Raw genomic sequence first — 27435 nt, 5'->3', positions numbered from 1 at the left:
CCATGCCTCCTTGCAGCACCCCATCCCTTAAGGTTCTGTGGAACCAGCACATTGGACACAGATGACTGTTGCTGCCACAGGCCTGGGGCCAGGTTGGACCAGGTGCCCCTGGACCAGGCAGGGTGCCACTGCTCCTGCTCTTTCACCAACATTCCTGCCTCCATTAGCAGCCAACCTTGTTTGGGAAGCAGTCTTGAAATGCAGGCCATGGGGGGAGGAATTCCTTTTGCCCCATAACCAGGTGTCTGGTATTCCCCTCCTCTAACTGGAACTGACTCGAGCCTCACCCTTAAAAGGCACAGACACCAATTGGATACAAAATGATGGAGTGATAACGTGCCCAGGCTCTGGAGTCAGACTGCCTGGAGTCAATCCCAGCTCTGCAACTTCCCATCTGTGTCACCTTGAGTAAATTAACCTTTTTGTGCCTCAGTTTCTTCATCCATAAAATGGGATTGTCATACTTAATGTGCTAATCCAGGGGCTGGCAGATTTTTTTTTTTTTGTAAAGGGCCAGAGAATAAATAAATATTCTGTTATAGCTACTTACCTGTGCTTTATAGCATAGATGCAGCTGCAGACACTATGTAAATGGAGAAGCATTGCTGTGTTCCAATAAAATTTTATTCATAGACACTGAAATTTGAATCTTGTAGAATTTGCATGAGTCACATACGTTCTTCTGATAATTTTTAACAATTGAGACGTGGAGGGAAAAAAACCCATTCCTAGGTCATAGGCCAAAACAGGATTTGGCTTGATGGTCATAGTTTGCCATCCCCAACACTAAACTCTGTAAGAGCTTAGGACAGCACCCAGTACACTGTTCTTGTGCTGACATTGAACACCTACTCTGTGCTTAATACATTAGCTATTGTCATGTTGGAGGGTGTGACTACGGGACTGAGTGGGCTGTCTTGCGTGGTTGGCTTGTCGGTGGAGGAGTCTGCATTGGAGGAAGAGCAATTTGTCAGAATATATCCTTTATGCCTTGGGCTACCACTGGAGAGGAGTGTCCAGCAAAGCCCTTTAACTAGCTCCTCTCTGGTTGGGAAAGGGGCCCAAGGCACTGGCTTAGCTGCCCAGAACATGGCCCCACCTCCCCTCCCAGAATGAGGGCTTCCTGTCACACTCCCAGGCCTCCCCACCAGCACATTTTCTCTCCTATACACTGTGAGGACCTCAGGCCAGGTCCCAGCCTAAGGGCACAGAGGAGACATTGCCCCTGTGTCAGTGACTAAAAACAGTTCATTCATAAACCACTCTAGCAGGGTTGGAGCTTCCTCATATCCTAGCACCAGCCAGCACTGTCAGGCCTTCAACCTCAGGTCCCGACCTTGGGCCCCAACCTGACTGGAGGCTTTGGAGCCTTTCTCAAGTTCTGGTCAAGAACTCTATCAGGCACCACTTCCTGGACCCCATCTCTCTCTGAGCACATGGGCTAAGGGTTTGCACTGCAGGGTATCTCATTGGGATGGCTCTGAGTGTTGTTGGGCAGGGCCCAGCAGGTCTCCTGCACATGCTCAGGCCCCATCTTGTTGTTCAAAGCAGACTTCTGGTCAATGTCTCTGTAAAGTACAGAGTGGGTGCAGAGGGTCACCTCTGTGTGCAGGAGATAGTGTCCAAGTTCTCAGCCCATGGTTGGTGGTCCTTGCTAGATCTCTCTTCCTCATCCTGCCTCAGGACTCAGCTGGCACCTGGGTGTCTGTGAGCTGGTTGGAGAAGGCCCTCTCCAAGCGCAAGGTATTGTATCTGGGGGGTGGTGTGCCAGGCACCTGAGCCCCTGGGGCTGGAGGCAAGCGCAAAGCAGAGGTGAAAGTAGGCAGGTCATCGTCTATATCCAAGACTGGGTTGTCCTGGCCCCGAAGGCTCAGGGGAGCCTCAGGGCAGGTGGGTGCCTGCCTGTGGGCCCACCATCTCTTGGCTTTCTGCCACTGGTGGCGGGCAATGATAGAGAGAGAGTCAATGAAGAAGACCTCGATAATCTCAATGATGCAGACTACAGAGCAGCTCATCCACAGGCCCAGCTGGCCACCAAAATTGGACAGAAGCATCTCAACCTGTAAGAAACACCAAGCACCATCAAGACAGACCTACCCAAGTTGGCCTCATGCAGGGACCCCAATTCCCAAGAGAAAACTGGTTAGCCCTGTCCCTGAACAGGTTTGAAGGAAGGAGTGGGCAGCCTTCCTCTCCCTCTTCCTCTGCCTGCGTTGATGCAAGGCCTGGCTGGCCTATAGTGACCCTACTAGCTTGGCTGGATCCCTGTGACCTGGCTCTGCTCCCCAAGGCCTTGCAGATGGGCACCCTCACAGACCCAGGACAAGTCCCGGGAGGGAGCTACTCACGCTGTTGGCAGGGCTTTCCATGATGGATCTCTGGTTCAGGTCTTTGTAGAATATCAAGAGCTTGGCCAAGTCTGTCCTGCAGAAATTCCAACAGGCAGGGCCAAGGTGAGTTGGGCACCTTTGCATTTTACCAGGTGACCAACTCTTCAGCATGGCTATCTCCCTCCTGCCTAGCCTCCAGCATGACCCAGGCTTTGAGCTCCATAGGAATCTCAGAGCCTGGCCCACAGGGCTCCTTCTGCACCCAGAGCACATCTTCAGCCTGGGCCTGGTTGTTTAGATCATTCTTTACTCAAAAACCACTTCCCAACATCCTGACTAAGTCAGTCCACTCAGGTAGACTCTCATAGCACCCTGTTCTTCGTGAAGCCTTGACATTTGTGAATATTTGATTGCAATCTCAGGAGATAGACAGGTAATGTAAATAAGTGAGGTAGGCTGGGTATAAGGTAATAATGATAATAACCATTATAGCAGCTAATATTTATCGTGCACTTCCTGTGTTGCTAAGCACTATTCCAAGAACCTTGTGTGAATTAACTCATTTAGTTCTCACAACCCTATGAAGTAGGCTGTTTTAATCATCCCCATTTTATAGATGTTCAAACTAAGACATGAATCAGTAGGCAACTTGGTCAAGATGACACAGCTAGCCCTGACTGCTGTGGCTCAGTTGGTTGGGCATCATCCCACAGAGAGAAATGTTGCCAGTTGGATTCCCAGTCAGGGTACACACCTGGGTTGTGGGTTCGGTACCTGGTCAGGGCGCGTGTGGGAGGAAACTGATCAATGTTTCTTTCTCACACTGATTTTCTCTCCCTCTCGTTCTCCCTCCCTTCCTCTCTCTATAAATAAATACATACATACATACATTTTTAAAAAAGTAAAAACAACACAGTTCATAATTGGCAGAGTTCAAACCTACAGAGATCTGACTTCAAAGTCTGTGCTCTTAACTGCTGTACTGAATTGCCTCCTGATAGGACTGTGGCAAGCTGGAAAGTTCAAATGTATTCCAGAAGGGCAGCTATTACTAAGCTCTTTGGTGCTAGGCAAGAATGGAGGTTTGCTATTGCCAGAACTTTTGACTTTTCAAGAAAAGCTGGAAGTAATGGGTTACTTTTATGGAGCTAGATCTAGCCTCAGGAGTCACCAATTTGCAATGCTCGGCCTAAGTCTATCTTTATCACTGGATTGTAAGCATATTGGGGGCAGGGATTGTGTCTGTTCATCATCATTGTACGCAGCACTCACAAAGCACCTGGCACAAAACATTTAGTACATGTTGGAGGCCAGACTGGCTCTCACTGGGCTAGGCCTGGTGCTGGACACTATTGAGATGGAATGGCCCACAGAGATGTGAGTTCACATGCAAACCCTGCCACCTAACCTTCATTTCCATCTGCTGAGGTCCCTGAAAGGTGGCCTGGCTGATTTTTACTAAAGTCTCCTTGTAAGTGAATTTCGATATGGAAAATTCAAGTGAAATTAGAAGTGGAGTATTTTTCAACTAGGTCAGGATATATCAGGAAGTCATGAAATAAATTTACTGGGCCATGACCAATGCCTTTCACCAAGTAAAATGGAATAGAAAGTATCAGATTGCAACCAAAGAGATACTCAAAATTTTTAGGAACTGATATGAGCACTAATTGTTCTGAACGGCGCTCTAAGCAATTGGAATGAGCATAAGCAATTGGTTTGGCTTTACTAGTAGGTACCACCCGAAAACCTGCCCAAATGCTATTTCATGAGCCTTGCCTTTCGGTTACATATTCAATGGGCCACAACGGAAAAGTATTTTCATACTGTGTATCGTGGTCAAAGCATTTGAGAGCCCCAGGCCTCGAGTAGGGCCTGGCTCATGATAAAAGCTCAATAAATATTTGTTGGATAAAGGAATGAGTGAATGAAAAGGAGAAGGTCTGGCAATGATGAAGCAAGTGAGGAGGCCTGGGTAGAGGAAACAGGGTGGAGGCAACTTACTTGTTGAGCTTTCTCTTTATTTGCTGTCCTTGGTCCCAGGTGAGGATGCGCAGCAGCCACTTCTGTGACAGAGAAAGAAAGTGTGGTCTGAGGAATACCCTTGCACTAGGTAGGGTGCACCCCCAACCTGGGCCTCCCCTCACTTTTGCTCCCTCCCACCATTACCCACAATGCCAGAGATTACAACCAGGCATCAGGCTACAGGCTGAGGAGCTCGAGGGGGAAGAGAGGGGAGAAGAACTGACCTCAGAAACCACAGACGGCCACTGCGCCAGGCTGGTGGTCAGTGTCCACTCCTTGAAGCTAAGGGAGGAGGGCACAGAGTGAGTATGGTCGGCATAGGCTAGCCCAGCCCTGCTTGTTTCATCCCCTCAGAGCACTCACCTGCAGGCTTCCCGGCACACGGACTGGCAGCCTAGATGTTCCCGGACAAAGGCCTGGTGCAGTTCATAGTAGCAGTACACTGAGCAACAAAGCAGAAGGCAATAAGCATTAGGGCCAGAGAGCCCTTCCTGGGGGTCCCCAGTAGTGCCCCCATGGTCTCCTTGTAATTTCTCCTGCTACTCTCTACAAACCCTGCTTCCTAGAAACAGATGCTACTTTGTGATGTTGCAGTGGTTAAGGACATGAGTTGAGGGGTTGGCAGCCCTTGATTTCGGCTCTGTTACTCCCTAGCTGTGTGACTTTGGGCACATTGCTTAACCTTTCTGAGCCTCTATGAAAGAGTACTATCTATCAATAGTTCTTGCCTCCTGGAGTTGACAGAGGTGCTCAAGCTCTTAGCACAGGCTGGGCTGTAGCATTTGGTCCCTAATTAGAAAGTATCATTCAAGTCAGGCTGGGTGAAAGGACTAAAACTCTGGGTAACATCTCTCTACCAATACTTCCCTCAGAAAAAAGGCCATCGAGGCAGAAACCTGGGGGCACCTGAGCACAGGCTGGTGCAGGGGCTGGGCTGACCCAGCTGATGGGCTGTGCAAGGTTTGGGTGGGCCTCACTCACTCCAGTTGGGGTGCTGCTGGTAGTTGCAGTAGTTGGCTGCTGGAGGCAGAGGCTGGCTGTACTGGGCACACCCACACCTTTCCACCATCTTGGTCTGGAAGCATGAGTGGAGGCAGATCTGAAAGAGACCAGTGATTCCCTTTACCCCCTTGCACATTGAGACCAGGGAGCCCCTGCCCACATGGGCCTCATCCAGAGGGCCATCCTCCCTCTGGCCTTGGAAGATCACATAAATGTGCCCCTTAGGTCACAGTCAATTGGGCCAGGGATGTCCCCTGACTCCAAAGGGACCAAACTAGAAGATGTATTGAAAATTTAGACTAACAGAGAAGGGGAGATCAGGTTCAGCTGAAGCTGGGGCTGGGATGACCATTTTCCATCATGCGAGCACTGGAGCAGATTCCAGAAAACAGAGGGGAACACAGTCCCAGCTTTCCCATCCTCAGGTCCAAGCCCTGCATGCTGGGTCCTTGGAGGTCAGAAGCTACCAAACATCCACAAAACTTATAGCATAAAAGTTAATGGCAGAGGCTCTGAAGGAAGGCTACTCGAGTTCAAATGCCACCTCCTAGCTGTGTGACCTCAGGCAAGTTACTTAACCTCTCTGGTGTTTTGTCTTCTTCATCTTTGAGCATTGAATGAATTGATATATGTAAAGTATGTGTACATGGTAGCCACTCATTAGATAATATCTAGGAGTGTCTTTCAAGTGAGCTGAACTTTTTTACTTTTATTTTTGGTTGTTTGTTTGGTTGGTTTTTTGGTCTTGAAATCAGTTTGATTGTATTTCTATTTCTCACAAGCAGACATTCTCTAACAGTCTCCTTTCACTTAGTGTCTACTGCTTCTTAGCTCAGCTCTGATGTAAGCAAGAGGACTCAGTGCAGAGGGCTGTCTGGTTCTTTTATTCTGCTGAGATAATTTTTGTTGACTCTATGGGTACCCCCATGGGCAGTAAACTGCAGACTGAGAATGTGAGACAAGGCATAGGAGATGATCACACTCAAGGGCTGAAAACACAAATGCTGACAGGGGCTTATAATGTAGGTCATATACTAGGGGCTAGTGCAGACTATGGGGAACCACAGAACACATGCCTTATCCACGCCCACTATTTATCCTGCAGGAATAGAGCCCCAATCTTGTTTTTCAGGAGAAGCTGGGAATTTTGGTTTTCTTATGAAATTCCCTGACTTTCAAATATCATCCAGAAAAAACATCCAGGTGTGTAGCCTGGAACGGGTCTTGGGGCTGCCAATTAGCAGCCTCTGATCCAATCCAACCTCTCCTGTGGTTGTTGCAGATGACGCAACTTGCCCAAGGCCACCAGTGAATGAGGGGCACAAGTGGGCCTGGAAGCCAAGCTCAGGACCCCTCGGCCAGTGCCTCTCTCAGACTGTCTCTCACTTGCCAAGACCCTTTATAGGAAGTGGGCCTGTCTCGGCTGTACATTGTGTTCCATGCAAACCTCAGTGAATCAATTAAGCTCTGGTTACACACAGATTGAAGGGGACTGGAACCAGCCAGCATCGTTTGTTCTTGAGGTATTTGGATGAAACCCAAGGATTCTCACACAGTTCCTGGTCCCAGACACACCCCAGCTTATATATAACTTTGTCTTCTGGGTCCAGCCCACAACCCAGGGCTGGGTATCCCCTCCAGCTCATACCTGGAGGGAGTAGACAGCATTGTAGATGTTCTTGATGGGCACATCACTGCCATCCTCTGTGCACTGGCTGTAAGGCTCACCCAGCTTGAAAGACTCGGTCTGTAATCACAACACACATTCAGCCCTGCCTCCCTCAGGGCCCAGATCGGGGCAGGGGTGGGCATTGCTAACAGCCCCTGGGAAGTGAAAAGGCATGCGCTTAACAACCGTTTATTGAGCACCCACTAGGCACTGTGGAATCAACAATGATCTAAACAGATAAGTTCCCTGTTCTTATGGAGCTTACATTCTAGTGGGGTAGGCAGATGGTCAAAAAATCAAGTAAATAAGATGACTTTGGATGGTGATCAATGAGGCTGGGTAGAGAGACTGGAGGGGTTGGAGTGGTTAGGTAAGATGTCCCCAAGAAAGGGACACTGGGCCTGACTAGTGTGGCTCAGTTGGTTGCGCATCTTCCACAAAGCAAAAGGTCACTGGTTCAATTCCTGGGTTGTGGGCTTGATCTCTGGTTGGGAGTGTGCAAGAGGTGATCCATCAATGTTTCTTTTGCACATCAATGTTTCTCTCCCTCTCTTTCTCCCTCTCTTCCCCTCTTTCTAAAAATAAATAAACAAGAATCTAAAAAAAGGTGGGAACACATTGGCTCCATATGGAATGGAATAAAGAGCTAGATGTGCCAAGAAACGGAGGAAGAGGATTAGGCAGAGGAAACAAAAAGGGACAGAGAGTGCCAGGGTGGCTGGAATACGACAAAAGGGAGAGAAGTTGCTAGAGTGAAGTTGGAGAGGGAGGCCAAGGCCAAATCACGCTGTCTCCTGTACCATGCTGAGAAACATGGATTGGCTTCAGACTGGTAGTGATCCAGTGGGGAATCTTTTGGGAGGAGCCGGAGGGGTTAGAAAAATGAGCAGCGACTGTGTGCTGCATGGGATTTCATCCCAGTAAAGGAACCGTTCCCCACTCCCTTGTCTTCTAGCCCCAGAAACTGACTTGGAAAAATTGACTTTCTTAGACAGAGCCAAAGAATGCCCAACAAAGTGGAATAATACCCTGATCAGAGGAGGTTAGAACATCATTAGAGTTCCAAAGCCCTATTAAATTATATTTCATTGTGGTTTACTAAATTTAGCTGTAGCTTAATATTTGTCACTGCAAATAAAAAATCCAGACAGGCCAACTAAGGGGGAAAAAGAATAATGTCTCCCAAGGGGGAACAATAATGTACTATAAATTGTAACCTGCTTATAGCTAGGTTCCAGGGTGTGTGTGTGCATACAGTTTTTTTTTTTCCTTCTAAGAGTGGGGAGTGGGAATAAAGGGAAAATGGGTAACAGATTTGTGGGAGGGAAGAAAATTCTTTCTTGTTTGAAGAGTGCCTGCATACAGAGAAAGATAATTGGAGGGGAAAAGTAACCAAGAATTTTGAGGCTAGAATCTCTTTCTGTTTGTATTGTAATTCATCTACTAGCCCAACCCAGTAGCCTCCCTCAAGTAATAGCAGGTACCTCAGGAGCAACCTACAGTGTTCATTTTAAAACATTTTGACAGCAAAAGCAAACTAAGGGCAAAGTAGCCATCTGGCCTCCTCTCTTCCCCAGGGGATCTACTCCAACAGATCAGATTCTGATCTCAGACAGACAGGCAGGCAGGCAGGCAGACATTCCCTTTGCCCTGCAGTCTCCCCTTCTCATTAACAATAAAGGGTGAGCGTCTTTCCGGGTCAGTACAGAACAAACACACTTACTTCATTCCTCTAATAGCTGGGGAGCAAACAGATTCAGGGCCTCTAGTACATGCCAGGACTGGGCTGGGAACTGGGAACAGAGATGCCCAGCAGTGGCTTCCCTTGAGGGCATCTTGATTCACTGCCACCCTCCAAGCTTCTCCAAGCACCAGGCTCTTTGGGCAGATATCCTTGGAGCCTCCAAGGCCTATGGAGCTGTGTCAGCTGTCCTGAGTGTCTAGAGTGATAGTTATGAGCTCTACCTGCTTGGGGGGCATCGAGGTGATAGGGTCTGTCCACTCAGGTAAGCCATGTGCAGCCAGCAAAGGTGGCTGGGACTCCTTCTACTTGGAGAATCAACCCAGGGGCAACTTCTAGGAAACAGATTGTGGTGAGATACTATCTTTCGATCTTTATGCTTTTTGAGTGTTCGATGTTCCTTTACTCTGTAATGATGCTTATTAAATTCAGAGTGCCTGGGTTATTCAGGTTGCTTCTGAAGCAACAAGGGCAAATGAACTTTTCAGAGTGGCATAGAGGTCTTTAGCTTCTCAAAGCCTCAGGTGGGTGAACTTGGACTGAGAATGCTTTCCCTCTCACATCCCCTCCCTCCCTTTCACTTTCCCCCTTCCCCACCCCACTGCCAGCTTTCTAGAACTGCTGCCCTGTGGTTAGGGGGTGGGGGTATATTGTGGCTTGTGTCCTAGGGAGAGACACAGAAATGAGACTGGGTATGTGTGTGTGTGAAAGTGTGCAAGTTACGTGTACATATAGGTGAGTATGCATGAATGTCTGTGCATTCTTATGTATGTATGTGAGCATGTGTGTATGTGCACACACAAGTATGTGTAGGTGCTGCTGAATGTGTGTGCACACATGTGTGTATGTGGGTGTATGTGTGGGAAACAGGACCCATCTTTATCATACCAGGTCCTATTGCTTCCTCCTGGGAACGCTGGGGGAGAAGGGCAGCTGCACAGGGGTCCTCAGCTCATGTCTTTAAAGCTATGTGCTGTGCCAGGGGAAAGCCAGGTGGCAGCAGGATGCCCAAGATGGCATTATGGGTAGTTTGACCCTTTTTTCTTTTGTTCTGTTTTTATATTGCAATAAATTATAAAAGTTATTTGTGTATGATAAAGCTTATACTTTTAATCAATGGAGAAGAAAAGAATTAATATATGAAGTGAGGACTATTAACTATTTGAAGGAAGTTAATTCTACCCAAGTGGAATTCTACCACTTCACCTCCTGAAGAAAAAAATTCTAGTGGGTCCAAGTAAGAAATGAAATAATAAAATAATGGGAAGGAAATTCAGCTCAGTATCTGATCTCAAGGAGGGAAAATCCTCCATAACCATTAATATTAACATAAATATTTGAGTATGTAAACATTTGATGTTTTGGTATGTGAAAAAGTAGCCTAGAGAAAACTAAAAGGAAAGCACAAACTGGGAGGGGTATTTGCATCGCAAATGGGAAACAGTTAGTGCTCTTTCTACATATGAAAAAATATCGTGTCTCACTCATAAAGGAGGGTGGATCCCAAAGGACAAGGAAAAACTTCCCCAGCCCCTCTTTTTTCTCTCTTCATATCCTTTTTCTTTTAAAAAAATGTACAATAATAGTCAATATTTAAGGAGCACATGCCAAGCAATATTCTAAGTACTTCACATGAATCAACTCACTGAATTCTCACCAGCCTATGAAGTAACATTTCTTTCCCATTTTACAGATAAAGTAACTGAGACACAGAGATTAAACAACCAAAGTACAAAGCTGGTGTTTGAACCTCAGCTCTCTGGCTCTGGACTCTGAGCTCTTAATCCATATTGCACATGTGCTTGTGAAAAGAAGTGTACACTTAGGTTTACAATGACAGTGAAATTTCCCCCCTCCAGGGCTGGCCCCACACCCTCAGGAGAGTTGTCCACCTTTGCCTGCTTCCATGTCCCCTATTCATGATTCAACCCATTGTACTTAGGTTTCTGTTCTACTCCTTCCACTGAAAACTTCTCTGGCAAAGAACACTGGTGACCTCTTGGTTGCCAGACCCAGAAAACACCGTTCGCCCTTTATCTTGCTTGACCTCTCAATTGCACTTGGCCCTTTGGTTCACACCTTCTTTGAAACTTTGTTCCTATATTTATCCAATGCCAAGATTCTCGGTTTCTGCTCCTACTTCTCTGCCTCTATTTCCCCATTTTCTTTCTGCTCACACCTTAAACAGTTGCATTCTGTCTCAGGTCCTGAGTCCAAGTATAGAATGATGCTACCTTACCCACCTTCCTTGGCCCCCACTGATTTTCTCCTGAGCTTTAGGGTCATAGTATCTACTTACTGGACATTTAGGAAGTGGTTATCTTCTCCCCCAAAACTTACCCCTCCTCCTTTATTCCCTAATTCTGAGCCTGGCACCACCATCCACCCCACTGTCCAAGCCAGAACCTGAGTATCAATCTAACTTCCCTGACCCTTCCTTGTTGACCTCGGTCGTCAAACTGTTGCTTCCATGCTGTAATCTCTCTCAAATCCATTTACTTTGGCTCATCCCCACAGCCATTCCCTCAAATGTATACCATTTCCTTCTAGAATTACTGCATATGTTCTGCCTCCAATATCCTGACTGCACTCAGCCAAGGTGATTTTTCAAAAGGTTTCACCACACAGCTGAAAATCCTTTCTGCGACCACTTTGCAATGGCCATGCCCTTTGTCTGGACTATCCTTCTTTGACAGTGTTTGTCTGACATTTGTCCTTCAAGAAGCCATCATCTAGAAAGCCTTCACCAACAGCTTCTATCTGGGCTTCCAGTCATCTATCCATCCAACAGTACTTACTGAGGATCTACTATCTTCTAAGAACTGTGCCTGGGAACAAGACAGAGAAGGTTTCTGTTCCCACTGAGCAAAGAACTGCATTGTAAGGGTGTGTGGTATATATTTGAAGGTAGATGTTCTGATGTATTCATCTCTGAATATCCAGTGCTCTGGACAAACAGGCCCTCAATGAATGAAGGAAATTTTGTTAACTCATTTCTTAACCAATTACTGGGTCTACCAGCTTAACATGCCCATCAGACAAACAAGTAAATGAAACATCAATAAGAAAGGAAGGAAGTCTAGTTTGTTTGGACTTATACTTAGTGACTCCCTACAGACCTCCTAGTAATCTTTGTTTTTTTTTTATTGTAAATGCTTATAAATCAGAACTAGAGTTGACTGACCCTGCTCTGTGGCTTTGATTTTGTATATCTCAAATTAGGTATAGTAGAAAACCCGCCCATGCCTTTGTTTACCCACAACTGGTAAAGAGGATATCTGCTTAACAATACGTTGGGTATTTCTAAGCTCGGAGCAGAAAACCAGAGAAAAGAATTCCTTGGTTCTTGGATTTTTCCAAGTTCTTGTAACTGCCCCCAGCCCCCAAAGTCTGCAGATTCTGTGAGAGGCAGGAGGCAAGGAGAAGGTGAAAGGATAAGCTAAGAAAGTGCTGCAAATCCAAGGCCCTTCTTCAGCATGCAAATAAAACTGCATGGGAAGGGTTGACTTGAGATGTTCAGTGTTCTGATCTGAAAGTTTGGTGGTTTGCTGGTGAACAGAAGAATCAATGACTCAGCTCATTAAGTGGTGCCACACAAAGTCTTTTCAAGCCACAGTTTGAGCAGGTCGGGCAATCAGCATTCACATAACTAAGATGGTATACAATACTTCTCATGTTAGAATAAACTTCCCACATTGGAACACAGCCCCTGAACAACATGCCTCCTTATAGCAGCTGGGTTCCCAGAACACCATCCTGATGGCATCTCTTGTCCAGGGTTGCCCTTTAACAGGACACCATGAGGCACTGATGCCACAAATTTCCTCTGAAATATCACCACTTCAGTTCATCATCTCTGCTGTATCAACTTCAATGTCACTTCCTCAGGAAAGCATTTCTGGAACTCCCCAAATCCCTCCATTAAAACAAGCCCATGGTCAGGTATCCCCATGGCATGTTTCCATGCACCCTGCCTTTTTCCTTCTTAGCACTTATGATGATTATAATTAACCATCTGTGTAATTGTTTGTTGGTTATTGGTCTTCTCTAATGGACCCTAAGTTCCAACAGGACAGGGACAGCGTCTTTGCACTGATGTGGTCCCAATGTCTAGCACATAGAGGGGCTCAGAAAATGCTGGTTGAGTGGATAAATACTGGATGGATATATTAGCCCCAATGTCCACCATATCACTTTCTAACCTAGTATAAAGCTATCAGGTATGACTCTGCAAAGCCTTTTGTGTCATTCTAGCTTTACTTTTGCTTTGGGAAACACACTTTCCTTCTCCTCTCATGTGAAACCACTCAAGATTCTAAAGCTGAGGTTCCTGGGTTGGCTACCTCTTGGAATAACCACTGGAGTTTGGTAAAAATATGAATCCTTAGGCTCATCTCTCAGAGATTCTGACTCAGTAGATCTGAGGCTGATGATCAACCAGGTTTGGAAATTACTGCTCTGGAGGACAGATTCGTGAGGGGTAAAAGCTCAGAAGTTTAATTGGGACATTTGGTTGGTTATAAACAAAGATATAAACAGACGGTCCACAGGGAGAATTTTCCTCCCACAAAAAGGTAAAAACTAATGCCACTATGGACTGTCAATTAAAATTACAATAGATACCATTTTTTCTTCAAAGATTAGCAAAGATTAAAAGTTGGTTAATACCCATGTTGATGAGAGTATGGAAAAACAGCTACTTTGATACATTGCTGGGGAGGGTGTAGATTGCTTCATAGACACATACTCTTTGACAACCTTCTAGGAAGCAATCAGACGAAAACACATCACACTATTACTTTCAGTTGTGCCTGAAAAGGACCTAATATCTATCAAGAGGGAATTGCTTAATAAATTATCCACACAATAGAATATTTGAGCCTTTAAGAAGAATGAAGAAGCCCTAACCAGTCTGACTTAGTGGGTTGGGCATTGTCCCACAAAGCAAAATGTCATCAGTTTGATTCCCAGTCAGAGCACATGCCTGGGTTGTGGGTTCAGTCCCTGGTTGTGGCAAGTATGAGAGGCAACCAGTCAATGTTTCTCTCTCACATCAATGTTTCTTTCCCCCTCTTTCTCCCTCCCTTCACCTCTCTCTAAAAATAAATAATAAAATCTTTTTTAAAAAATGAGGCAAGTCTATGTGTATTGATAAGGAACAATTGCCAAGCTATAGTCAAGTGAAAAATGGGGCATAGCAGTATTTTTATTTACATAAAAGGAGAAATGCTTATACTTACACACACATACTTGAAGAAGACTATTGCATCTTTGCCAAGACACAGAAGCAACAGTAAGAAGAAGGAGGGGACTTGAGGTCAGGGATGGAAGGAAGATACATCTGCATGGTGCATTCCTTGCTGTGATTTGGGTTTTATATGTTGTGTATATACTCCCTTTAAACAAATTCTTAAGAGTCATTCTAGATTGTCTGACCATTGTGCTATATACCTAAAACTAATATAAAATAATATTGAATGTAAACAGTAATAAAAAAGTAAAAAAAGAGTAATTCTATTAGAAAGACCAAGAAAGAGAGAATCAGAGTGAGTGAGAGAGCAGGGTACACTAGCCTAAAACACCCAGGCCTGCAAACAAGAAGGACACCTCCCATTTTGCCTTTCTGTTTTCATTGGGCACATCTATCTCAGGGATTGGGGCCTGCAGCCTAGATGTGCTTCTGTTGACAAGTATGAGTGTTCTGAGCATCTGCTGAGGTCAGAGAAGGTCAAAGACTTCAGGGAGAAGGGGTCCTTGGTAAATGAGGTGAAACTGATGGAAGTGTGATGGGCTAAATAGACCTTTGATTGCCCAGTGACTTTCCACTAGCCTTTAATTAGAGGCTTACATGCCTCATAAGCCTCTACGTGGCCCAGAACAAAAGGTGTTAACCTCCTCTCTTTATACTATTGACAGTTATAGAGTTAGTGTCTGGTGCCTCACATCTAGCACAGGTTCTATAAACGCTGGTGTCTGTCTTTGGAACAAGGGAGATTCCTTCAATTCTTTCCCTAGATGGCATCCTGTTCTTGTTCACCCATACACAAGATACAAAACCAGCCTTTAGTGCAACTACTGGAACAACCAGTGGGGTAACCATTGGAAAATATAGGACCACGCTGCCTTTTGAAACCAATACTCTTTTCCATAAGCTGCACCTCATTGGTTATCCTTGAAAAAAATCTGTGCTTCTCACCAAGTCTACAGAAATCAGAATATTGTCTTACCAGGTGCATCCCTATGGAGGTGGCCATCGCTGTCTCAATCTCTGTGCCCACGTCCTCAATGAAGGGGTATTCATCCTGTCGATGGACAATCACCTTTGCTCCAGTGGAGGACACCAAGAAGGGGTTATATTCCTCTTCATTTATGTACAAGATGACCTGCAGCCCTGGGAGGATAAGGTGGCTCATTGTGGTCAAAGGCTGGGAGAACATACCCTGGGACAGCCTACCCCTCTCACTGCTTTGGGAGCCTCACAATCAAGACCCAGGCATTTCCCATAAGTGAAAGGTAGACAGGGCTGGACTGGAAGCTCCACAAGGGGAGGAGTTGTGCCTGACTTACTCAAAATAGGGGCTCAAAAACAGTGTCAGTTGCACAGTTCTGCTGAGAGTAAGAGAACTGCTACTCTGCCCAAGACAAGCATCTCCATGTGGTCCTGTGAGGTGGGGAGCCCTGCTGAGCACCTTCCAGTACTGTGGCCGCTGTAACTGTCAGTGAAGAGGTGAAGCACTGATCGTGTATCTGATCACTGGACTAACTTCTTGCCCCTCTGAAAATCAGAAACCTGATCAGGTCACTTCCTTACCTAAAACCCTCAGTGGCACCCCACTAGGTGAAATGCCGTGGAATAAAATCCATTAGCCCCCATTAGCCCAATTGGCTGTCAAGGCTTTGATGTCACTGCTGTCCACCTCTCCTCTTCCTACTTGGCCCACTCTCCCCCTCCCCCCAGAAGCTCCAAGCATACTGTTCTTTCTGGTTTTAGAACACATCAGGGTCTTATACTTTTAGTGCCTAGAATACTCTTCTGTGGACCTTAACATGGATCTTCTCATCCTTAAACAATCCACTTGGCTCATCCTTAAACAGTCCTGTTTTCTGGACCTCCTTATCTGAAACCAAACTCTCATCCTGACCCAGCGCCTCTGTCTTCAGTTGCTGCTTTGCTTCTGTCATAGCACTCATCAGGATTTATCACTGAAAAATGTCTATGTGCTTATTCGCTCATTTGTTATCTGTCTTTCTCACTAAAATGCAACTTTCCTGAAAGCAGACATGGTATCTGTCTGGTTCACTGCTGCCTTCCTGGCACCTGGATGAGGGCCTGGCATGCAGTGATACTCAATCAATGTTTGGTAAATGAATGAGTGAATGAACAGGGACTCTGGGGTGAAAGAAGAAAACTGAGAGTTATTCTGACTTTTTCAATTTTCAGATAAAGGAACTCAAGCCCAGAGTGGGAAAGTGATTTGTTCAATGTCACACAGACCACATAGAGCAGACCAGGACTGTGCAAGTCTCAGTTCCCAGACTACTGCTTCCCACTGAGGTATGTGCCCTGAATTATGATTTCCTGCAGACTTGGTAAGAACTGAGACTACACAGTAACAAAGGCTACGGATCTTGTATATCAGTCATAGTCGGTTTGCTTAGGACCTGTCAAGAATTCCTCTTTGTTGATAAGCCTGGCCAGTCTGTTGAGTTCTTGCCTTCCCTACAGACCTAGCTGTTGAGCAGTAGACATAGCAGCATGGGAGGCAGTAACGATACTATTAGTGGTGGTGATAGCATCAGCAGTGGTAGAGAGCTGCCAAGCAGTAATGACAGCCACAACTAGCATTTACTGCATCCCTCATGTGTGCTACAAACTGAATTGAGTCTTGTTCTCCCCAAATTTATATGCTGAAACCCTAACCCCCAATATGACTGTATGCAGAGCTAGGGCCTTTAGGAAGGTAATTAAGGTTAAATGAAGTCATGAGGGTAGGCCTTAGTCCCTTAGAACTGTGTCCTTATAAGAAAAAGAAGAGACACCAGAGCAAGCTCTCTCTCTGCATCCCACGGAGGAAAGGCCACAGTGTGAGGACACAGTGAGAAGGCAGCTGACTTGCAAGCCAGGAAGAGAGGCGTGATATTTTGTCATGGCAGCCCTAGCAGACTAACCCAGTGTGTGTCAGGTCTTATTCTAAGTGCCTGACACGTTTTCAGTCTTCTCAATGACCTCCTATCAGAGCTATTATTATTGTCCCCACTCTGTAGATGAGTGCAGTAATGTGTACAGAGTCACACAGTGAGTGGCAGAGCTGGGTTTTGGCTCCAGAATCTGTCATCTTAGTGAAGCTCAAGGTACAGTGTTTCCCTTCCTAATCTCTTATTCAGCATATCTGGGTTTAAGTCCATCTGGAAGCTGCCAGCCCAGAATTACTCACTCCAGCTACAAGCTTAAACTAGAATGGATTCCCAGGAGAAGAAATCCCAGTCATGTTGCTACTGCTCTCTCAAAGGTAGAGAGGAGACATCAAAAAGGGGCAAAGATACCAATAAAGAAGGAACCAACATAGATGCTGATGAAAACACTGCAAAAGGGCACATTCTGTCCCTGGTTTCTGGCCAGGTGTAGAGATCCTGCATTTCTGTAAGACTCAAGCACCCCCAATTGTCTTGCTGCCCAGGACCTCCTCAGGGCAGATTTCCATACCATATTCACTGCCCCCCATGGAGGTGCTGTGGATAGTCTCATTTTCTTTATTGTTGAATGTGTAGCAATTCCCATACATTGGATGGTGGAAAAGTGTGAAGTTCCTATGGAGGAAGAAGATGGGTCAGAAGGGGCTGTACTGGGACCCCCCCCACCACCACTTGTGCTTTGGAGCAGAAGTCAGAATGGGCAGTGCTAACCGCACCAACTCTCTTTTGTGAACAGTGGATGATAGAGAGGACTCACTTTCCCCAACTTTTCTCTCATGAATGACAAACAACGCCTCTCATCCAGGTTGACACATATTGATGTAGAACTACTCTATGCTTTCTGTTCCCCTCTTAATCCTCTCACCTCCTTCTCCATCATGACTTGCTATTTCTTGTACCATATGTCTGCCCCAAATTCCACTACTCTTGAAGATTTCAGTCAACACTTGATATTTTTCCATTCCAATCCCCAGTCCCAGACCATGATCCTTAGAGAAGGAATCACATCATAGACCTTTCTCCCTCTCCTCCTCCCTCCATGCTAGATCAATGGTTCTCAATCATTGGTATGCATGATGGCAATATACAAGGTTTTACGTACACCATCTACTACTCTGTGTTTATGAGTAATTTAATAGGATTAAGGATATTTTGACTCTACACCATCTCTACCTCCCTCACTGACTCTAGAGCTTAGGTCCTCTGTAAACTGTTTGCCAAAGGTCAGGGACCCTGGGAAGAGCACCATTCCTTTGCAAGACCTACAGTTGAGCTGCAAGTGCATGCAAGGGCCCTGTGCTCAAAGCCACTGGTCCTTGGAGCTAAGAGAACAGCCTTTCTCTCCTGACCTGGCATCACAGGACACCCCATCAAAGAAGCAGGTAACCAGCAGCTCCTCAGCAGAGTAGCTCATGTTGATTTTCTTCTCCAGAGGCACCTGTGCCATGATGTTCATGTAGTGCAGCTTATACCATTCCTGAATGGCATTGACTCCCGAGCTGAAGGTATAGACGGCACAGCTGGACGTGTCATTTGAACACTGTGAATAAGAGGAGACATGAGGCTGAAGCCATTAGGCCTAACACTGGCTTTCAAAAGGACTGTGAGGATGAAGAACTGAGACTCCAGACCAGATACTCAGGGGAACAGGAAGGGTCCCTGGGCAAGGATGGCCTTCTTCTCACATCTGGGGGCTGAGGGACATTATCCTTAAGCCTTAAAGACCATGAAGGAAGTCGGTGAAGAAGGAGTGACTTCCTACCAGGCAAAAGGCAAAATCAGCTTCTTCAGGATTCCCACACAACTAGGCTTCAGCTAATTATTGCTACTGAGTTCTTACAAGACCCTCACCATTTCCTATTGGATCCACAGTCAAATACTCTGAACTGTAGCCCACACTCTGACACTGCTTCTCTGTGGAGTCTTGGGTGAGGCACTGTATATCCATTACTTCACCTACAAAATGTTGAGGAAAATTCCACCCTTTCCCACCTCATATAGTAGTTGGCAAGAGCAGAATTTAAATTATATCATAATGAAGGAGCTCTGGCCAAGATGGAGGTGTAGGTAGAAACCTTTCACTTCCTTGCCCAACCAAAAGAAGGATAACAACCAATCTAAAATCAATAAGCAACAAGAAGTGCCAGAAAATCAAACTGCATGGAACTCCAACAACCAAGGAATTAAAGAAACAGTCAACCAGAATAACCAGACCAATAAGAACCCACAGTGGACCGAATGGGCAGGGCCAGCTGAGAGAAACTGAGACAAGGCAGTGGGCCTTGCGGGTGGGGCTGGCTGAATGGGAAACTAAGACTCAGAGCTGACTGTGGACTATGGCAGTTTCTGCAGTGGGAGAAATTCCCAGGCTCACATGAGAGTTTGTTGGAAAGTGGGCTAGAGCCGAGCAGGCCAGCTGCATTGTTCTCTCTCTGGCCCCTCCCCCACAGGCAGCTCCACAGCACAGCAAGGAGTGTTGCCCTGCCCTGGTGAATACGTAAGGCTCCATCTCCTTATCACTTTATAGGGGCACTGAGACAAAAAAATATGGTCCAAATGAAAGAACAGAGCAAAACTTCAGAAAGAGAGCTAAGCGATGAGGAGATAGTCAACCTATCTAATGGAGAATTTAAAGCCCTGGTAATCAAAATGCTCACAGAACTGATTAAGCTTGGTCAAAAAATGAAAAAACAAATGAAAGATACCCAAAATGAAATAAAGCAAAATATTCAGGGAACCAACAGTGACAGGAAAGAAATCAGGACTCAAAGCAATGATTTGGAACAAAAGGATGAAAAAAAATCCAACTGGAATAGAATGAAGAAAAAAGAATTAAAAAAAAAAAAATGAAGACAGACTTAGAGACTTAGGAACATCTGGGACAACCTGAAACATTCCAATATCTGAATTATAGGGGCGCCAGAAGGAGAAGAACAAGAGCAAGAAATTGAAAACTTCTTTGAACAAATAGTGAAGGAAAACTTCCCCAATCTGGCAAAGGAATAGACTTCCAGGAAGTCCAGGAAACCCAGAGTCCCAAAGAAGTTGGGTCCAAAGAGGAACACACCAAGGCACATCATCATTAAGTTACCCAAGATTGAAGAGAGAGAATCTTAAAAGCAGCAAGAGGAAAAGGGGAGAGTTACCTACAGAGGAGTGCCCATAAGACTATAAGCTGATTTCTCAAAAGAAACCTGCAGGCAAGAAGGGGCCGGAAAGAAGTAATTGAAGTTATGAGATGCAAGGACTTACATCCAAGATTACTCTATCCAGCAAAGCTTTCATTTAGAATGGAAGGGCAGATAAAGTGTTTCCCAGATAGGGTCAAGTTAAAGGAGTTCATCATCACCAAGCCATTATTATATGAAAAGTTAAAGGGACTTATCTAAGAAAAAGAAGATAAAAAATATGAACAGTAAAATGACAACAGACTCACAACTATCAACAAATGAACCTAAAAGAAAAGAAAAACAATGAAAACAAAAACTAAGCAAACAACTAGAACAGGAACAGAATCAGAGAAATGGACATCACATGGAGGGTTTTCAGTGGGGAGGGAGAAGGGAGGAGTAGGGGAGGAAAGGTACAGGGAAGAAGCAGCATAATTGGTAGGCATAAAATAGATGGGGAGAGATCAAAAGTAGTATAGGAAACAGAGAACTCAAAGAACTTATATGTACAACCCATGGACATGAACTAAGATGGGGGAATGCTGGAGGGTTAGGGGTGTAAGACAGAGGGGGAATAAAGGGAGAAAAATTGGGAAAACTATAATAGCATAATCAATAAAATATACTTAAAAATAAATTATATCATATTGAGAGCTTTATGGAGAACTTGTGGTACATCCCAGATGCTCTCATCATTCAGGGCTTAAAAACTCCTATATGACAGACATCAAAAGGTTGATTTTGGCATCAAGGGGAACCTTGTGTGTATCTTATGAAAGGACCCAGGAAGAATTTGAGTCTCAGTGATTAAGTCTCAGTGATTAAGAGACAGGGCCATTCTTTTCAGGATCTGGGACTGGAGTCATGAGGTCTCGTAATCAGCATTCAAGACTAGACTGTAGAGATGCAGTTATTCTGCAGTGGTGGCTGGGGCGTGGAGAAAAGGATGGTAATTGAGCTTGTCGAGGAAGGTAGTGGAACTCATTTTTGGTGAATGGCTGCTTCTTCTGAACCCCTCAAACTGGACTAAGAAGGAGAGATGAGAAGTCGGGTGAGAGCCTTTCATTAAGGCAAGCAATGCAGGGAACATTGGGTGTTTTGCTGATCATTTATTTTCTTCCTCTGGTGTCTGTTCCCCAATTTTGCTTTGATGGAATTTCATCTTCCCCTGTGGATACAGTCTGCTGAGGCTGTCTGTCAAGGCCCTCAACCTTTGTGAGCCAACAGGTGACCCAGGCTTGGCCAATAAGCTGTCCCAAGATGAGATGTAAAACCATCTTTACAGAAGAGTTAACAAGAAGACTAAAATTAATTGAAGTTTATTTAATCCAGCAGCAGAATATGAAATGAAGTTCCATCATTTCTTGTTATCAAATTCCTGGATTTTCCCTAACTTCTGTCCTTTGAGAGAGCTCCATTAGCTACCCATCACCTTCTAAGACATTTGCTTTCTGCTTATGACGTCCTGCATCCACTTCAGTTGCCTGTAGCCCATTCACCCTAACTGGGTGAGTTTTCTCCAGTGGGGCCAAGGGGCTAATGGCAAAGGAGAAACCTCCCTGGACCCACTATCTCCAGTGCACCCCATGCCCCAAGCCATGAGCACGTGTACTTACCAGCTGGAATCCCACCACCTCCTTGGACTCTTGGACATGCATGACATCTGATGCCTTATGAATGATGCTCCCACTGACTCTACGCTTTTGCCCTGTGAGGAAGTCTGTGGCCTTGCTGGTCTCACCCTCACTGAAGGCCATCAGTGGGATCAGGTTGAGGAATTTCGGTTGGGTGCCCTTCCACGCTGAACTCCAGGGCTCAGCCTCTCGGCGTTTCCTATGAGACTCAATCTCTGAGAAGCCATACAGGGTCTTCAAGGCTGCTCTGGTCTCCTGTTCCAAGTCAGCTAGAAGGGGCCTCACAGCACTGTACCTGCCAAGGTGGGGAACAGGAGTCAGGGAGAGAGGAAACCCCTTTGGCACAATGCTGATACTTCTCCATGCTGTTTCCATCCACATGTGTCAGCCTTGTGCCCACCGCTCCTGTCCCCTTGGCCAGGGACAACAAGCCTGTTACAATTTGCCCCATCCCATGTGACTGCTGGCTCAAGTGAAGAGGGACAGCTCCTGTTTCCTCTTGGGTGACTTCCTGTGGTTCTACGTCTGTCACCACTGTCTGCTTGCTCTCAGGATGTGTTGATGAGTTTGCCCCAACTAGCATTTCTGGAGTGGTGACTGCAGGCCCCTCCCATAATGTAGCCACTGCTAAATGGGAGTGTACCCACGGAGCAGGCTCTAACTCCACCCAGCACACTTGCCCTTGTCCTCTGATTCTCCTCAAGTCAGTGCTGGGAGGGAAGAGGTGTGACTTACCTTGACAACCCTAAGAACAGAAGAATGATATAGGAGTTGACTGACTGAAGCATAATGACACTATCTTTCACAATACCAAATGATCCCGGCCTTCCTTTCAACTCTCCCCTTTCTCTCTCTTCCTTACTCTGCACATGGTGATAGAGCTAGTCTACTTGGGTTCTAGTTCCCTATTCTGGTTCCATATGTATCATCTTGGCCAAGGCATTTAGCCTTTCTCATTTCCCCATCTGTAAAGTGGAATTATTGAGAAGAGTCAATGAGTTTATGTCTACCTATTTAATTAAACGGTCACTATTATTAATTGTATTAGTATTATTGTATTAGTATTTCACACTTCTAGCACATCAGTTCCATTAGGACAAAGACTGGATTCTTCAGTTTTATGCCACAGATCCTAGCACAGTGTGTGACAATTTGTAGATGATTAGAAAACAAATAATGGACAGAAGAGGAGAAAAGGAGGTAGAAAAAAAGGAATAAAGGGGTGGAGAAAGAAAAAAGAAAGACTTTGAGGTGGAGGATGAGTTTAGACCTAATTTGGATTTTGAGTATGCTGTCAACTCATTGATGACTCTGGTCCAGCTAGTTCCCTTTGATAGTCTTCCTCCCTTGTTCTTCCCTTCTCTCCACCCTACACCTTCTCTGACAAACTCTGCTAGATTCTGATCTGCCTCACAGACCAGTTTTCAATAATTCTGAGAAGGATACCAGTGATCCATTTAAAACAAGTCCTGTGGCAGATGATAGGGCAGTATCGAGGGCTGATTCTGCCCAGAGCCCAGTGATTTCAATTAGTGGGGTTGGGTTCACCCAGGTGAGGATTTGGGGCAGCCAAGGTGTTTCTGGAAGTCACCTGGGTGCCACTTTTGAGTCATCCTTGAGCTTACATCTCAGGAGCATGAGAGTTTGAGCTTGAAGAATTCAGGAGAAATGGCTAAGCTAGGCTGTGTGTGTGCATGTGTGCAAGTGTGCATGTGTGTGTGTCCAGAGTGGGAGTTGGGGGCAATAGCTCATCCGAGGTCTAGCCTCCAAGCAAAACCGATCTTTGCAGTCTCCCCTCTGCCTTCCCTGAGCCAGCCCATCCTCAGAAGACAGTGATAGACTGAAAACTTGGTACAGATTTAGAAGTTGGGAGAGGGAAATTTACTAATGTTGGCAATGAATTCAAATTTCTAAAAAGCATGTCTGCAGGCTGGAGTGTGTCACCTTCAAGGAGGGACTTTGGCATCCAGAGAGGGCATGGCCCCACACCAGGTCCCTGCTTCTGCCTCTTACTTGTAAGGGTTGATGTTGCAGATGGTTACTGCAGGAAAATCCAGCTTCTGGAAGTGGACTTTGATGGAGACAGAGACGGTATAGAAGGAGAGAACGAGGAGGGCACATTGCCAGAAAATCAGGGCCACAGCAGTCAGTGTGAACAGGATCCAGAGCAGGCGCCGGAGGCGGCCACGGGACACCACGATGCGACGACATCCGTGGGTGTTGGTGTTAAGACAGTACCACCTCATCAGTTCCTTAATGGTAGGTGCCTGAGGCCCTGTCACAGGCAGATTCTTCTTGATTTTAGCTTTGATCTTCTCTCCAGGAGCCATGTTGAGGATGGCACTTGTAAGGGCAGGCAGGCTGGAGGAGCAGAGGAGAATAGCAGATGAGCTCACATACTCCAGTCTGCTGGCATGTCCCTGCAGGCCCAGCGCCTACGTGCCCTCAGAGGCTGCCTTGCTTTTTCCCTTTGTGGGCTGGACAGTCTGTGTTCTGAGGCCTTGGCCCTTTCTCTAGGATATTTGTTTTTTTGGCCACCACAGCTGCCCCCAGGCCCAATGTGTGGAGGCTGGAGGTTTAACCTGTGAATCACCAGACAGGTTTGAAGAACCTTTCACCAGGTGCTTCAGGCAGGAGCCCCCTGGTCTACCAGGCCAGCCCCTGAACCTTATATCATGTTTTACAGTGATTCTAGTGTTACCCCCTGTGCCTTGTCACCTCCAGGAGGGCAGCAGTCCTAGCTCATCCTGCCCCCTGGTGCCCAGCGTATGGTCTGGCACAGAGCAGGCATCTTGCAAATTGATTCTGACAGATAAAATATGCCAAGCAAATTTCCCAACAGCCACCTTAGATCATGTTCAGTCCCTTCCCACCCTGTTTTCCCAGTTCTTCTGCTGTTTTACTGAAAGTGGAGAGTTTCTGTTTCATTTCTGCTTCATTTCTTCTCTTTACAGTCAAGCTCTTAGTGTTTCTAGAACACCTAATGTAACAACAGCCTACACCTATTGGTCACTTAATATTTGCCAGGGGCTGTCATAGTTCCTTGATTCTAAGATAGAATACACTTTGATTTAATATGAGCTTTGTTTGGGAGAAAGTGTTAGAAAGCAAATTACCACATTCATCAATGTACATGATACATCTCAATTATGGAAAATTTACAACATGAAGTGACATTCTTTTTAGAAATGAATTTATATATGTGTATGTATCTAGGGTCATCTCATGATTATATACATATGGTCTCATAAATACACCCAGTCTTTCTATATATACATACATAATCTCTATATATTTCATTTCAAGTTTTAACAACCCAGCAGGGTAGATTCAGGGATACTATTATTATCTCTATGTTACATATGAGGAAAACGAGCTCAGAGAAGTGGAATAACTTGCATAAGACCATACAGCTTCTTAAGTGGAGGAGCTGGATTAGAACAATGATATATGCCCGTGACGGGCCGAGATTGTGCTGGGTGCTGTGCCCTCCCAAGGCAGTGAATTAGCAGCTCCTGGGACTAAAGTGAGAAGGAAAGAGAAGAGATTTTGAGCTATTTGATATCCCAAACCTGGACAGATAATGTGATCACTTCCTACTGGTATGGAGGAGGAGGATATATGGAAATTCTGTCCCTTATGCCTGCATTGGTGACAGAAGCAAATGAAGACATACTCTAGGATATACGGGGGGCCCCCATGCTACCTAAGGGCCTGCATCTTGGACAAGGACCTTAGTTTTCCCCATTAAATTCTTCAGGCAGGATTCTGGACTTTAGCTATTTTTTCTTCCCCATAAACGCAAGGAATATTGGCTGAAAATGGGAGCTAGGACAAAGTTGAGAGGCTTTCCCACTTATGATGCTAGTGGGTTTCAGGTTTACGATGGAAAGGAATTTGAGTGCTGGGGGTGAAGGTGGGAGGTCCAGAGCAGCCAGACCACTCCGAAACCTCCATGGATGCACATGATCCTGCTGACAGGAAGAAAACAATCTCTGATCTTCAAAATTATGCTATTAGTCTCTTGGCAAGAGGAATATAATTTATTTTGTCACTTAAAATATTGCCCATCTCCACCTCCTCTCTCATTATAATCCAAAGGGAAAAATGTTAGTAAGAGTTCATTTTAAAAACCTAGTTACAGGCTCAATGTCCTGCCACATAAAAGGTTTCTCCTCTGTGAATGTTCAACAGAAACTATGATTCTGAAAGCTGTCTCCAACACTCCTTCTTCTCACTGAAGACAATTCCTGGGGTCCCTCCATTAGCCCCCTCTCCAGAACTGACCCTGGGTCCAATGGATCACCTGCCAATATCAGTGGAACCACAGAGGACAGAAGGAAACCCACCTTGCCTGTCAAAAAACAGATAGATGTTTGCACCAATAATATCTCAACTTCAAAGCAAAGCAAGTTTGTAGTTACTATTAAGTTGCACTGCTTGATTAAGTAGGATGCTTTTGTGGGAGAATTTGTACCTGACACAGCACTCACCCTCCTAAGCACGTTACAGGTATTAACACATTTAATTTCCACAACAGTCTTTTGAGGTAGGTAACATGATTACCCCCATTATACAAATAAAACCAACACTGACGGGTTAAGGAGCTTGCCCAAGGTCACCCTAGAGAGTGGCTGAGCTGGGATTTGAATCCTAGAGTCCTCTAGTAATACTACTACGATGACGACGACTACTACTACTGGAAGCAATAATAGCATTGATCATTTATTGATCCCTTACTCTTTCCCCAGGCATCCTACTCAGCTCTTTTTACACATTACATTCTTGAATCCTCACTATAATTATATAAGGTACTACTACTATCCCCATTTCACAGAGGAGGAAACTGAGATGCAGAGAGGTTAGACAACTTGTCCAAGGTCACACAGGTAGAAAGGATCCTTGAAAATTCCAGGGTCCTGGCTCAAAATGGTGACTCTCGCCCACCCCTGACCTGGCCTATCTGCTATACCAGTGAGGGAATTCGACCCTCAGGGGACCCCAGCTCCTCCGGAGGGGACTGGGTAACCCCTGCCCAACCAGAGCAGAGCCATCAGGCGTTGTCCTGAGACCAATGAGCAGCCTGGGTTGAAGCGGCTGGAGAGAATACTAACAACCCCCGTCAAGTGTTTGCTTTTCTTCCGCAACTACAGTCACCCCAGAGAAAATACTCCAGAGGGTAAAAGGAGCAAACACCGTCAAGTCCGCACGTCTAACCCAGGCTGGGAAGGGGTTTGCGCAGGTGCCGGGCAGACAGGCAGGTGCAATGTCGGATCCCCAACCGAGTTTCTGAGCAGCTCAGAGACCTCTCTCGCCAGCTGTGTGCCTCTGGCCACGACAGGGGCAGACGACAAGGAACTGGAACCGAAATGACTTGTGACGGCGTCCCAGCATCCCGGCTACTTGGAGGCATCCCGGAACTGATGTCCTCGCAGCAGCTAACCAGCGCGTGGACGGCGTCTGGGAAGCCATGGGACTCCGTGGCCGCTCTGGCGCCTGAATACCCCGAGCTGGTGCGGTCTGACCCTGCTGGACTCACCTCAGTCGTTTCCGAAGGCTCAGGGGCTAGATGGTGCGCGATCGTGTCACGCTCAGTTCTGCCCTCGGCACAGCGCGAGCATCTCTGGGCAGCCGGGGCCCACGGTTCCTAAGAGGCTCGCCTGGTCCCGCC

The 27435-nt window shown here is 45.9% G+C and overlaps 1 protein-coding gene across 1 annotated transcript; it reads right to left on the bottom strand.

Annotated features, from left to right (window-relative positions):
- Positions 1-602: 602 nt before the first annotated feature.
- On the bottom strand, positions 603-27435 carry SCNN1G (sodium channel epithelial 1 subunit gamma). Its single transcript, XM_024560463.3, has 13 exons — positions 27304-27435; positions 23778-24125; positions 21747-22059; positions 18310-18500; positions 17472-17575; positions 14995-15158; positions 7006-7104; positions 5337-5454; positions 4719-4797; positions 4580-4637; positions 4335-4396; positions 2349-2424; positions 603-2060 (listed from the first exon to the last, which is right to left on the bottom strand). The coding sequence occupies exons 2-13, from the start codon at positions 24092-24094 to the stop codon at positions 1680-1682; spliced, it is 1962 nt and encodes a 653-aa protein (XP_024416231.1). The 5' UTR covers positions 24095-24125; positions 27304-27435; the 3' UTR covers positions 603-1679.

This window comes from Desmodus rotundus, chromosome 1 (genome assembly GCF_022682495.2).
Source record: "Desmodus rotundus isolate HL8 chromosome 1, HLdesRot8A.1, whole genome shotgun sequence".
NCBI classification, from domain to species: Eukaryota; Metazoa; Chordata; class Mammalia; order Chiroptera; family Phyllostomidae; genus Desmodus; species Desmodus rotundus.
Note: the sequence above shows the minus strand (reverse complement) of the source record. Positions and strands in the feature narration are given on the sequence as shown.

Coding starts and splice junctions, on each gene's coding strand:
- SCNN1G (XM_024560463.3), bottom strand. CDS start 24,094: ATGGCTCCTGGAGAGAAGATCAAAGCTAAAATCAAGAAGAATCTGCCT. Junction 5,455..7,005: donor ATGCTGTCTACTCCCTCCAG/GTATGAGCTGGA, acceptor GGTCTCTTTCAG/ATCTGCCTCCACTCATGCTT. Junction 2,425..4,334: donor ATAAAGAGAAAGCTCAACAA/GTAAGTTGCCTC, acceptor GAATTTCTGCAG/GACAGACTTGGCCAAGCTCT.